The sequence below is a fragment of the Maniola jurtina genome, chromosome 21 (assembly GCF_905333055.1).
Source record: "Maniola jurtina chromosome 21, ilManJurt1.1, whole genome shotgun sequence".
Lineage (NCBI taxonomy): Eukaryota > Metazoa > Arthropoda > Insecta > Lepidoptera > Nymphalidae > Maniola > Maniola jurtina.
Window position 1 is genome coordinate 12,246,514 of NC_060049.1, and position 13,613 is coordinate 12,260,126.

The window sequence follows — 13,613 nt, forward strand, 5'->3', positions numbered from 1 at the left end:
AGTAACTCATGTCAAACTCATTACTTTGACTAATTTCTTAAACTGAACCCTTTCAAGTAAAGATTTATATATAAACCTGAGAGGATGATACTGCCATTGGCGCAATTAAAATGCCATGAGCCTACTTTGTCGTATTAGTTTACAAATTAAATTAAAATTTCGCGGGCAACTCCGTCTCTTGCGCCCTAATGTAATTTGTCGCTAAGGTATTGCTCTAAGTCCCGCGTGTCGATGTACTTGGCTAGTTATGTGACGATGGGCGGCAACCGCTCGTTGCCGAGGATCTTCCTGACGGGGCCGCGCTTGGCGTCCAGCGCGCGCTCGTCGTTGTTGCGCGGCACGTGTCTGCAACACATCACATTATTACTTTACAGCTCCGCGCCAGGAAACTTGACAATGTGTAACGTTCATAAAGCAAGCAACGCGTAGAGGCCGACAAGGTTCTTTTAGAACTTGAGTGCGGGCGCACAGGGACACAGTGAACCTATTATACATCCTACTCTATGCAGTGAACCTCTCGTTAGAGAGTAGTACAGTATTATGTTCCTTGCAACGAACTATCAACAAGTGCACTTCTCAAGATGGCGGCTTTAGTTCTGATTTTCAAGCGTCAAAAGAGCCTTGTCGGACTTAAATGTGTACCTACGTTTGCTAAGTCGTTGCCATGATGTAGACATGATGGAGAGTTCACTTCCAAATCCAATATTGAAGAAAATACCTACTTATCGCTACCCCACTTCGACTAACAAATTAGAGTGAGAGATTGGACCCAAGTGGGTTGCGATCTCTCGCTCTCACTCGGCAGTCAAAGTGGGACAGCAATATTGTAGGTTTTGCTTCAAGTAAATAATACGAGTAAGCAATCCAGATATACATTAGGTACATTCATGGTCTCTGCTAGCACACTGAAATGAAAGGAATGATGAGCTTACTGCCAGTAAGATCCGTTTCTCTGGAGCCGCATGATGTTGTTCTGGCAGATCATGAGCTCGTTCTGCAGATACGTCCTCTGATCGTTGACTCGCACGAACAACTACAAATGCAAGAATGATGACAAGTTTTTATTAGGTACTTTACTTTTGTATTCAAACGATAAATCCATCCATACTAATATTATAAATGCGAAAGTGTGTCTGTCTGTCTGTCTGCTACCTTTGCACGGCCAACCGTTTAACCGATTTTGATTTTTGGTACAGAGTTAGCTTATATTCCGGGAATGGACATGGGCTACTTTTTATCCCGGAAAATCAAATAGTTCCCATGGGATCTTTAAAAACCTAAATCCACGTGGACGAAGTCGCGGGCATCCTCTAGTAAATAAAAAATAGGATAAATAAAAAAAATCATTAAAAACAATAAAAAAATATTAAACTAAAAATCGGTACTATACTAGTTACCGATTTTTCATGACCAACACTATCAGTAATTAAGGTGGCTATTGTTTTATCACAAGCTTTTATCACAAATTAAAAGTTCTGACGCGCGCTTTGCTCCTGCTAGCCCTATGGATCCCGCTGAATGTAAAAACTTTGCCGTATCGGATGTACGCTTCTGATGTTCGCAGAGTGAATGCGTCAGAATGTTTTCTTGTTCTAGTATTATGCGGCCAGTTTGAAATCATTGGCATTTTATGCACGCGGACCATTCTAAGTCATCATTGCCATTGATGAAATTCATGGCCCTTTCCATTTGTTAACAGTTGGGGTGTTCTTCGAAAAATAATGCGGTTTTGATTCGAAGTGATCGTCTAAAGTGGGCTCTACACTCGCGGCGCGAACGGCCGTGAAAGCCCGCGACGACTGCGAATCACGAGTGTAGATGTTGTTCACGCCTTCGCGTTCCTCTTTCCCCGATCAGTGTCGGTTTTCGATCCGTGACAAAGGGTTTCGTCCATAGTCATGAACAAGACTGTGAAGATTTGCGAGTGTGGAGGGACACAGTTGACGCGTGGATCGCGGCATACATTCACGGCGCGAAATAACGGCGCGACTTCACGTGCGAGTGTAGAGCCGGCTTAAGAAATTCTACGTTCAGACCAACCTTCGACTCGGAATCCAAACGCCACTCCTTACTTCGCAACGTACTTATTAAATCCGTTTTAAGTCTTTCAAAACGTTTTACAGTACGCAATAGTTCAGCCTGCAAAATATAATCAAATTAATCTTAGTAAACGCTTGCCACATAGGTACAGTATCAAAATAATTATACTTATAACGAAAATATTTAAAAAGAAATTAGTCTTACCGGAGTGAGGATGTCTAAGTTGATGTTGAGATCATCGTGTTTCAATTTGCAATCTGGAAAACAAAACACACTTGTTTAAGCAGACGCCATATTTGGCTAACTATAACGACATTCCCCGTTGATACGAGTAGGTAGTTTACATTATTGTGAAATAACTAAAGTCATAACTTCATAAGCATAAGCCCTATAGTTATTTTAAATAACTACTCAATGAAAGCTATTCTACAGATAGTTACTTACCTAATCCACAAATCTTAGCGCCCTTAATTTTTTCCTTCAAAATAGGCAATTGTTCCTTCAAAGTGTCGATCGCTTCGAGCAACTGCTTGTGTTTGAGACTCTCCTTCTGCAGGTCGAGATCAGAATCCCAGGGATAGTCTGATTTGCGCAGTTCCTCCTGGATACACACGATTTGTTTTTCCAGTTCACCGTTTTGCCAGGCTGCAGATTCTCTAGTGTTATAACAAGAGTACCTAAATTAAAAATTTATAACACCCGCGTTAAGTGAAGGTTACCTACAGTAATAACTAGGAAAGATCTGGTAACTTTCAAACGGCTGAACTGATTTTCTTGGATTGTAGCTTAGAACACTCTTGATCAAGGCTACTTTCAAACAAAAAACTAAATTAGAATCGGTTCATTACTTTAGGAGCTACGATGCCACAGATAGATACACAGATACACACGTCAAAATTATAACACCTCTTTTTAGATCAGAGGTTAATAAAAAGGTTGCAATTACTTTTGTTTCTAATCAAGAATAACATTGTTTAAGAATATCAATATCCTACCTGCATGTTTTTTCGTGTTCCAACTCAGTTTTCAAATTCTCTATTTCTGTATCATTCATTGTAAACTATTAAGAGTAATTATTCTCACTGAAAAGTAAAACTTAACCCGATACGGACAATGGAATGCTACATGCATTGACCTAAGTAAATAGGTATTTGTCCTTGAGAATTAATAAATTGATTATACGATCCCTAGCAACAGTAGCAACCGATCATCATATTTTCACTTCCTTCTCGACGACCTTTGCTTTCCTTAATTAGGTTAAACAAGTAGGTATAACAGTTTGAAGGTCATAAAAACCTTTTTATAGGATAGGTACTACCTACTTAATATAGGTACCTAGTTCTAAACAACTGCGAAAGAAATATGAGATAATTTGTAATTCGATCATAGAATTCATTCTTTGAAACATGTCATGTCATTGAAGTAGCTTTTTGCCCAAAAAAGAAGGGTTATTTTAGCAGCTTATGTATTATGTATGTATATATATTTGAATTTATTAATGTTCCAGTTTAGCGCTTGCGTTTGTTTTACAATAATAGTGAGCAAACGAGCTGGCGCCTGGGGAATGCCTTGATATTAAGTGGTTACCGCCATGATTACCACCATCTATCAACATTTGCAGCACAAGAGGAACTACCACTACATGTTCGGTTTTCGGGAATTCACACAACTATAAATCGATAATTATACAAAAAAATATATTCGTTAAATTGTGTATAACTAGTTAATCCCTAACTTTGCTGTCACTCTTTTTGAATGTTATTAGTCTGTGGTCACTTTGCTGTCATTGTCAAGAGTCAAAATTTAAAAATTTGAAATTCGAACGTTTTCTATTTTGCTCCAAAAATCTTTTGTTTGCTTATATTTTTTAATATTTTTAGTTAATTACCACCACTGAACTTAGTTTAATTTGAAGATTTGAGTGTCATCTTCTCACTAACGATGAGTTTGTCGAGTGAAGTTTTGCAAGAGGCGAATAAGGCCATCATAAATGATCCGAAAAAGTGCCGCGATGAACTCGTTCCTAAATTAAAAGATCTCACAGAGAGAATTCAAATGTTGTCGTGGTCCCTACATCAGAACTTCATCGACACTTACTTCAACTTTACACCGACAAAGAGTTTAGAGCAGTTAAACTACAAAAATCGTAAAGCGAACATAATTTCAGACTACGCGAAATTTCAGGAAGACGTGCAGCTTAAACACGAAAAATCTGAGAAGAAGGAAGCAATCGAAGAATTCGACAGCAACTGTAAGAAATTAGCGAAGTCTATGGAAAGTTTTCACGATTTATGCGCTGTCGTCGAAGGTAAGGCCGTACTGGATAAGGCGAACCATGAATTTGGTAGGTACAACTACACCGAAGCGATGGTGAGCGTTAGAGAGTTACAAAACAAATTACGGAGACTAACATTCGAGGGAAACGGCGTTAAGGCGCTAGCTAATCTTAATTGTCAAGCTGAGACCCAGCTGGCTCTTTATACTGCTCAGTTGAGCATAGAAATGGAAGATATATTCACTTGGTCCCAAAAGAAAGGCGGTAATTTTATGAGTTACTCTCTATCAGTCCAGCAGAGTGACCCCGGCCTCGTACAGAAGATACTGAAGTCCCTGTACGTCACGGAGCGCATGCACGCCGAGCTCGCCATGTTCTCACACTTCTTTATCGAGCAACTCCTGCATGACGTCATCAGACACCATTGCGAGATATTCACAGAAGATCACATCGGAGCATTAGTTTTTAACATCAAAATAAATTTAAACGAGGACAAGAAACCAAATTTCCAAACAATATTCAACAATTTGACAGCAATTTTCGAATTCCTACAATCTACATTAGGATCACAATTTGAGGCAGACAAAACATTCATACAAGTATTTGCAGAAAGTGTCTGTGATAAATTCTTTAACAAAATAATCGAGGACTGCATTAGAGGCAACTTGCCGTCCTGCGATAGCAGTTACCAGAATTACAAAAACATTGTTGTGGAGTTGGATTCCTTTAACAAATTCTTGATCGAGTTAAAGTTTGTGGAAGCGGCCAACTCTCCACTGAACAAGTACATCGATGACACGGAATGTGTGTTATACAACAAGAAATGTGATAAATTACTGTCCGATGTACGCAATCTATTAAACCAGAGTCTGTCCTATGGAACTATAGTTGTGGGCACTGATTTTGATGTACAAATGGAGTCTCTATGGGACCTCACCCCGAGGGAAGTTGTCTATGACCTGAACAACCCCCTGTTTATGCCCAAGTGTGTGGTGTCTCAGAATGTGAAGCGTATAATGAGCCTGGTGGTTGAACACCTGGAGGAGAGTGAGAAGCTGCCGCAGCGCTACGCTGACCGGCTGGTCATGTACATCAAGGATATAGCAGTCATGTACCAATGCATTGTGCCTAAGAAGTTTAAAACCAACTTGGAATGCTGCCCGCTGGATATTGGTAAAGATTTTTTTACTTTTTAGTTTGAATTCCTTGTCAATGGATATGTCTAACTAATAGTTCAGTCAAACCACAGCAGCTGTGTCCAATTAGAGTGAAACCAGGCATCAACTAGGACTCAAACCCAAGATCTTTATGTACTTTGACTTTACTCAGACTTAAGATTGGATTAAAACAAGACCAATTTATATAATTGTGTATATCTACTTAATCTGTCTCTTGATAAGTTTCTTTAAGCTGAATTAAAATAGCTTAATCTATTGCTATTCCTTTCATAATGATTCATGCAAAAAAAGACAGCACTAGGTTAGACTTGTTAATTTAGTTAAGAAATTGTATACAACAGAATAAGCCAATTGGCAAACAAGCCGGGATGGCCTGTATGCTGTGTAGTGGGGTAAAGATTGCATTTTGCAGCAAACAAGGGAAGACTGATCTATGAATCGTCTGGTTTCAGGCAGTAAAACTCCCCTTGCGCTGTCTTCCAATCACCAGGAAGATCTAAAAATGGACTGCTTCTTTGAACCTTTTAAAGTTATTTGCTGCCGTAGTCAGGCTTATGTTTTCAAAGTTCCATACCTTAAAAGAAACCTTGTCGATCTGTCTAAACACTTTTTCTCAGGAATGAGTAAAGGTATCAAGATGGAATTAATATTAAATACTTAGGTAGGTGGCATTTGTCCAGATCCTAACTTGTTTGTCTTCCAGCGCTGTTCTTCAACAACTGCATGTACCTGGCGCACGGGCTGCTCGGGCCGCCGTGGCGCAACGCGCTGCGCGCCGCGCTCGCCGAGCGCCTCAACGCCGCGCTGCTGGAGTGCGTGCAGGACCTGCGCGTGCTGGCGCTGGAGAAGATGTCGCTGTACCTGCACAAGCAGAAGACTGCCATTGTGCACAACATTGAAGCTAATGGTCATTTCTGTTTTAGGGTTCCCAATCTCCAGAGGAAAAAAGGAACCCTTATAGGATTACTTTGTTGTTTGTCATCTGTCGAGAAACCTATAGGGAACTTTCCTTGACCTAAAATCATGAAGTGAGGCGGGTAGGTACGAGTAGGTCTTATAGCACGAGTAAAGGGGAGAAAATCTGAAAAGCGTGAATTTACTGTTAAATTTTATCATCACAAGTCAATGGAAAGTATCCTGTAGGTTTTGTTTCTGCCGAATTGACAGACAGAATATAATGAAGTGAATAAGGGTTCTATTTTCCTTTTCAACCCTTCCAATCATGAACATGTTTTCAAAGAAACATTTGAAATTCAATTCGAAAACAGAGTTTCATTTGTAGATAGATAGATAGAACACTTTATTGCACACAAAAACACATGTAAAGGATCACAACACAGAAAGAAGAAGAAGTGTGCAAGGGCGGCCTTATTTCTTAGAGCAGTCTCTACCAGGCAACCTTTGCTGAAAGGAGAAGTGCTAGTGTTGGATAGTACCAAGTTGTAATTGTTTGGTGGCTCAAAATTGTTTTTTTTTTTTTTAATTTGCAGACTAGTGTGCTTTGTTGCGAATCAGAATTCATGGCAAGTGATGATGCAGTCTAAGACGGAACGCGCGTGCCTAGAAGTTGCTTATTCACTCTTGACTTAAAGGTACCCCATATTAAAAAATGGAAATATAGGCTTGTAAGAGTAGGAGAACTAGCTCCAATAAAACTCGCGCCATTGTTATTATTCATCACAGTTTATTATCAAACTTTTAACCATCTTTAATATTACTTTTATCCAAATAAACCTTTACAAATACTTTTGAATCATCAAATGAATCTACCACTGGTTCGGAACGCCTTTCCTGCCGAGAAGAACCAGCAAGAAACTCAGCGGTTGCTCTTTTCAAAGATTTGATTTACAATAAGATTCGATTTACAATATTTTAACCGAAATTACATTTAACCGTCAAACTTTAAACGAACAAATTTGAAAGAAGTTAAGAAACTCAACATTTAAACCAAAGTTACAATTAACTGTCAAACTAAACCGAATAAATTAAAAAGGTAGACAAATTCAACGTGTTATCACTTCGACTGTCGATAATAGAATGCCGCTCCGCTGGACCGCTTCGCTTTTAAATACTATCGTGGCGGTGGGGTTCGGAAACGTCGACGACGTACGATGCGTCATTGAGGATTCTACTCGTCATTCGATCTATGAATTACGTGTTTCATTATTGCGCCGATACGGCCATACTGATCATAGGCGCGACCCTGCGCCTACTCTCGTCCTTTTTCTCTGCAATAAAGTGCATAAATTAGTAAACCAACATCGCACACACATAAATTTCGAAATCAAAAATGGTTCATCAACACTCTTATCACGTTAAGAATCTCATAGCCTCAGGGCCTCGACACCCATATTAGCTTTCACGTTAACTCATAGCTTTCACGTAAACACATTTCAATTATCTTGTAACACATAAGTGATGACGTCAGAACCTCATAGCCTCAGCGCTAATTTTGGTTCAGCCTCAGAGCCTCGGCGCCCATTTTAGCCTTGACGTTTACACATGAATTACAAGATAATTGAAAACACATAAGTGATATGATGATCATCAGAACCTCATAGCCTCAGCGCTAATTTTGGTTCACTAACCATTTTTCCTCTTTTTTTTTTCACGTTTCAATTATCTTAAAGCACAAGTGACGTTAAAACCTCATAGCCTCAGCGCTAATTTTGGTTCACACATACACGTTTACACATGGACTTTAAGGATAATTGAAACCCCAAGTGATGACGCCAGAACCTCATAACCTCAGCGTTAATTTTGGTTCAGCCTCAGAGCCTCAGCGCTCATTTTGGCCTTGACGTTTACACCTTCGGAAAGATAGTAAAAAGTGATGACGGCGGAACCTCAAGCCTCAGCGCTAATATTGGTTCAGCCTCAGAGCCTCAGCGCTCATATTGGCCTTGCCGTTTACACTTAAATAATGGAAAAGTACTTAACTTATAAAAGCACGTCAGTCTGCGCGTCAAATCCTCACTTTGCCGTACTATTACGTTTACTCATAGCCGATACGGCCACATTACTTTGTACTTCAAATTTTGGTACGCTTTCCAAACGTTCGTTAATCGTGGCAAACTTTTCTTCTGGTCCCATTGATTTACTTCGATGAAGTTCACGTCTATTGTTCACTTCAGCTTTTACGTTAATATTTTATACAATATTATTATTAGTTTTTATTTTTCTTTCTTTTTTTTTTTTTTTTTTATTGCATTGTTTATCTTTTTGTTTTTTTTTTTCTTTGCGTTATTACCCTTTTTTTTTTTTTAAACTATTTATCCTTTTTTTTTTTCATTACTATCCCATTGTTTTTTTTTTTTTTTTGTATAGTTTTTTTTTTTTTTTTATATATCATTGTTTGATAAATACAAAACCCTAACTCTACCTAGACCGGCGTCTCCACTCCTACACCGGTCCCAAACCGACCATCTAGCCTAGCTACCACAACTAGTACTATGACCTCAACCAACGGAAACCACATAAGGTAACCACAACTCTAAAACCTACAGTAAGTACGACAGACCGTGTCTACTGAGAAGTGTCTCTGTCCAGAGCCGCAGAATAATGAATTGGTTTTGATATATACAACACCCAGCGTTACGAATTCATAAAACACCACGGGATTCTATAACTAGATCTGATATGTATCACCGACCTGTAGAACTCTGATTATAATAACAACAAGTAACTGGGCGACGGTACCCTACACTAGATTGGCTCCATCGTAACTACTATCTCAACCGTCTAATCAACATTTCTAACCAACAATATCCACACATATGTAAATTCACATTATTTTTACAAATTGGAACGAACTCACCAATTACAACTGCAACTTAAAATCACTTTCACAGTACTGACTCAAGAAGTCCTTTCACTACTTCACTCTGTCGAAACACCACACGTAATGAATGCCGCTCTGCCGCTGGTTAGCGTGTCTACCCCAAAAATCTCCCTACTACTTCACGCCATTTTGTCATAAAAATACCCGCGCCACTTGCTATTGGTCGATTCAAACATATCACAAGACTGCCAACATAAAAAAATTATATTGCCAATATTGTTAAAGTTGCCATTTGAAAATAATATTGACTATGGACAAACACGATTTGCTCAAAACTGAATAATTATGGAATTATTATTAAACAGTAAACTTAATTGAATCACGACAATTGTAATGTTATTATCCGTTCGTATTTGGTTGGTACCAAAAATTCGTAGGTAACAATAAGAAGAGAAAAAGTGGATTCGCAAACACATCTCTTTATGAGGTCTGTACTATTTGGTAGATAATAGGAACACATGGAAGCACTTAAATTATAAAATCGCGTCAACACCTTGAAATTAAAATTTGGATTGCACTACAGGAACAAGTGAGGTCTGTCAGTCAGTCATCACCGATGTGGTCTCATTGATTTCTTGGGTGAATTACATAATTTGAGAACATGTTCGGCCATTCTGCCCATGACAACCTTTTCTCGTCGGTAGACAATAAGTACCTCAGATATGCCGTGATTAAGTCAGTACTTTCATCTCTTTTAGGATCGCTTTATGGTGTGATTTGATGTATTCCACTGAAGGTTTGATTAGACATTTTTAGCTTTCTCGTAAAGCTTGAGCTTGATCTTAATATGGGATGGTGTTATTAAAACTGATTTAAATTGTCTGTCAATCGTCCGAGTAAATTACTTAGTAGAAAATTCTTTATAATAATGGCCTTCTTAATGAACCAAACTTATGAACATTCAACAAATTTATGACTACAAGACTCGTATCTTGGTTGAAAAATGAAACCTTAAAAATTTATTCACTACTATCATTTAAGACAAAAAGGAAACTGGGATACCGGTTCTACGTATCGTTGATATTTGGCATTGGCACGCACAACACACGGAAACGTTTAAGTGCGAAACTTGTAATTAGAATAAGTCTGAACCGAACGAGAAACTCGAAAGAAATGGCCAATACGAAGATGTTCCAGTAAGTCTTTAAGATAGCTTGGATTCGGGCTCCAAATACCTAATCGAGCAATCCATGTACCCACAAATGTTTAATCCGCCAAATGCGGCAGTGGTCTGAGAAACACGCGGAACAACTATTAAAATATCAACTTAAAAAAAAATTAAAAATCTCTGAGATTAAATCCTACAAAAGATATTCATAACCAACGGCCAAGAAAGACAATTTAGTTTTCCCAACAACACTTCCTAACGGAGCCAATACTTTTAAGGGAAATGGAAAATGATCAGCAAATCACCAAAGCCGTTGAGTCACCTCGCACAGACCCGTCAGCTCACCACAGAGTTTGTCAAAGTTATTCGATAAACCTGTATTACGAAGAAAACAACCGATTCTATATGACACAACATCCAGTCAGTAGCTTGGTCCTTGGTAATAGTATTCCACCATAAAACAGAAAACGTTGAAAAGAAGGAACACTGCCGATCAGTGTCTCCCACCATAAAACAAGCCCTTGATCTAGTACGGTATTAAGGATCACTTTAAAAAACAAAACTACTATGCTATTATGACCTCTCAAAGTGACTGCTGTGAAATTTAAGAATATTCAACGGTTCGCCATTAACAGCGAAATCTACGAATAATCAAAAACGATTTTGAAGACAAAAAAAAAAAACGGAACTATCCAGAAACACAACAGGAGTCCGATAAATTGCTTAAACCCGTCTACTATCATCTTGGGACCACGAAATAGTAAAGTAAATGTTTTCAAAGAAATACACCTGTGAAGCTTTACAAAACACATCTGCTTCTAATAGCGTCCTACCACTGGAAAAATAAATAAAGATTATGATAATAATAAATGAAATGATGACAAATAAAACAGCTCACACCACGCCAGGCACGTCATCTTCTGTCGGCAACTATCTTTGAAATCTTAGGTTTGTATCACGTTCCAGACTTTGGATACCTTCAGCCATTATTTCACTTATCCAACATCATACGTATGCCAATTCACTCAGGTTATACTCCTTGGATTGATTGTTCTAAAACTGGTACTGTACTCCGTGTCGTGGTTTTAAGCAAAAATTCCCACGATTTTACTGCTCCTAAATGAGCGCTAGCTGCTTTCAATCGCACTTCGTTGTATTGTAAATCATATTCATTTCTTTCACATCAGGGTTGAAGTTTGACAATAAACGGCTAAAATCTATTCATTATTTCTCAATCTATGTCTCTAAAGTATTATCCAGAAATGCCGTTGCTATTAGCGAGGCGATGATGGTAATTGGCGTTGATTCATCCCACTTCTGATGTAAGAGTAGGAGAACTAGCTCCAATAAAACTCGCGCCATTGTTATTATTCATCACAGTTTATTATCAAACTTTTAACCATCTTTAATATTACTTTTATCCAAATAAACCTTTACAAATACTTTTGAATCATCAAATGAATCTACCACTGGTTCGGAACGCCTTTCCTGCCGAGAAGAACCAGCAAGAAACTCAGCGGTTGCTCTTTTCAAAGATTTGATTTACAATAAGATTCGATTTACAATATTTTAACCGAAATTACATTTAACCGTCAAACTTTAAACGAACAAATTTGAAAGAAGTTAAGAAACTCAACATTTAAACCAAAGTTACAATTAACTGTCAAACTAAACCGAATAAATTAAAAAGGTAGACAAATTCAACGTGTTATCACTTCGACTGTCGATAATAGAATGCCGCTCCGCTGGACCGCTTCGCTTTTAAATACTATCGTGGCGGTGGGGTTCGGAAACGTCGACGACGTACGATGCGTCATTGAGGATTCTACTCGTCATTCGATCTATGAATTACGTGTTTCATTATTGCGCCGATAGGCTTAACTCTTTTTTTTTTTTTTTTAATCGTAAAATCATAAAATAAATTAATCTTTTTTTCTTTTTTGTCAGCCCTAGCATTTTGTATGGAACAACATAACAGAGAGAGCGCTATACTAACTTCTCTTCCGCTAGTAGAGTATAATGTGGTGTACTTCTGTGTACGCAGAGCTGCCGTGGAGCCACGAGTCGTACGAGACGCTGGACCGCGGCGTCAACCACGCCACCGGCGCGCTGCGCGAGCTGCGCGCGGCGTGGCAGCACGTGCTCCCGCGCCGCATGTACGAGCTGTGCGCGTGCGCGCTGCTGCAGGCGCTGTGCGGCGCGCTGCTGGCGCGCGTGTTCGCCGACGCGCGCCCCGTGCGCGAGGAGCTGGTGTACATGCTCGCCGGCAGGTTCGACGACACCATCGCGGAGATCGACGCGCTGTTCGAGGTAACAGCCTAGCGGTTGAGACGTCGGCCTTCTCTTCTGGAGGCCGCGGGTTCCACCCCGGGCGCGCCCGACTTCGAAACCGCGCAACGAAGCTTCCGTACCATCGTATGAAAATATCACTTCCTAATTTTCATGACAAGTGACATTTTTATTATTTGTTGTCATAGTGGCAAACGAAATACACATTCTGTAAATAATTCAACTGACTAACTATTACGGTTCACGAGATACAGCCCGCTGACAGACAGACGGACGGACAGCGGAGGCTTAGTGATAAGGTCCCATCGGCACCCTCCGAGTACGAAATCCTAAGAAATTAGAGGTAACTTCTGAGTTATATGCGTTTGAAGCAATTAAATGTCCATTTGATGGTGAAAGAAAACATCTTGAGGAAATCTGTATGCCTGAGAGTTCTCAACGATGTTCTCGAGGGCTGTGAAGATGGCAAACAGCATCGGCAACAGCGACGTGGCGTTCTTGTATGATGCCGTAGAAACCAAAGCGGTATGGGTTTAATGAAAACCGCCATATCCCTTCCAGGTTATTTCGCTTCCATCTTAGACTGCATCATCACTTACCACCAGGTGAGATTGCAGTCAAGGGCTAACTTGTATCTGAATAAAAAAAATCAAGTTATGAATGCGATTTTGTTATTAGAAACCGTCATTATGTATCTACTATAGATATTTGATTTGTTTACAGGAACCAATTCAGCTGGAAACCAAAGTGGAGGTGTGGAGCAAGTTCTGCCTCATGCCGGAGCTGCTGCGCGCGCAGCTGCTGGAGCTGGCGGAGCGCTGGCGACGCGACCAGCGCCTGGCGTCCACCTACACCTGCGAGGAGATCCGCCTCATCGTGCGC

The 13,613-nt window shown here is 39.6% G+C and overlaps 2 protein-coding genes across 8 annotated transcripts in view; one reads left to right on the forward strand and one right to left on the reverse strand.

The window, feature by feature from the left end:
- Positions 1-56: 56 nt before the first annotated feature.
- LOC123876480 lies at positions 57-3,768 on the reverse strand. 7 transcript variants are annotated; one of them, XM_045922763.1, is made up of 7 exons: positions 3,628-3,768; positions 3,036-3,081; positions 2,485-2,696; positions 2,245-2,297; positions 2,041-2,139; positions 933-1,033; positions 57-345 (listed from the first exon to the last, which is right to left on the reverse strand). In XM_045922763.1, exons 1-7 carry the CDS (start codon positions 3,653-3,655, stop codon positions 246-248), a joined length of 639 nt encoding a protein of 212 aa, XP_045778719.1. In that variant the 5' UTR covers positions 3,656-3,768; the 3' UTR covers positions 57-245. The 7 variants fall into 7 exon arrangements, with proteins under 7 accessions (XP_045778719.1, XP_045778721.1, XP_045778724.1 ...); XM_045922765.1 differs by having other exon boundaries at positions 3,036-3,175; positions 3,571-3,708; XM_045922768.1 differs by having other exon boundaries at positions 3,036-3,135; positions 3,683-3,696.
- An 88-nt stretch (positions 3,769-3,856) lies between these two features.
- The window catches only part of LOC123876476 (centromere/kinetochore protein zw10 homolog), a 9,844-nt gene continuing 87 nt past the window's right edge, over positions 3,857-13,613 (forward strand). The window contains exons 1-4 of the mRNA XM_045922755.1: positions 3,857-5,488; positions 6,197-6,400; positions 12,487-12,752; positions 13,455-13,613. The exon at positions 13,455-13,613 is cut by the window's right edge and continues 87 nt beyond it. Of these exons, the coding sequence (XP_045778711.1) occupies positions 3,982-5,488; positions 6,197-6,400; positions 12,487-12,752; positions 13,455-13,613 (2,136 nt within the window). The 5' untranslated portion in view covers positions 3,857-3,981. The remainder of the gene's footprint in view (positions 5,489-6,196; positions 6,401-12,486; positions 12,753-13,454) is intronic.

Bases quoted from the DNA above. Each gene is read 5' to 3' on its own strand.
- LOC123876480 (XM_045922763.1), bottom strand. From the start codon at position 3,655: ATGTTGATAGATGGTGGTAATCATGGCG. The intron at 2,697-3,035 runs GTAGGATATTGA...TTATAACACTAG, and splicing joins GAACACGAAAAAACATGCAG to AGAATCTGCAGCCTGGCAAA. The intron at 2,140-2,244 runs GTAAGACTAATT...TATATTTTGCAG, and splicing joins ACTTAGACATCCTCACTCCG to GCTGAACTATTGCGTACTGT.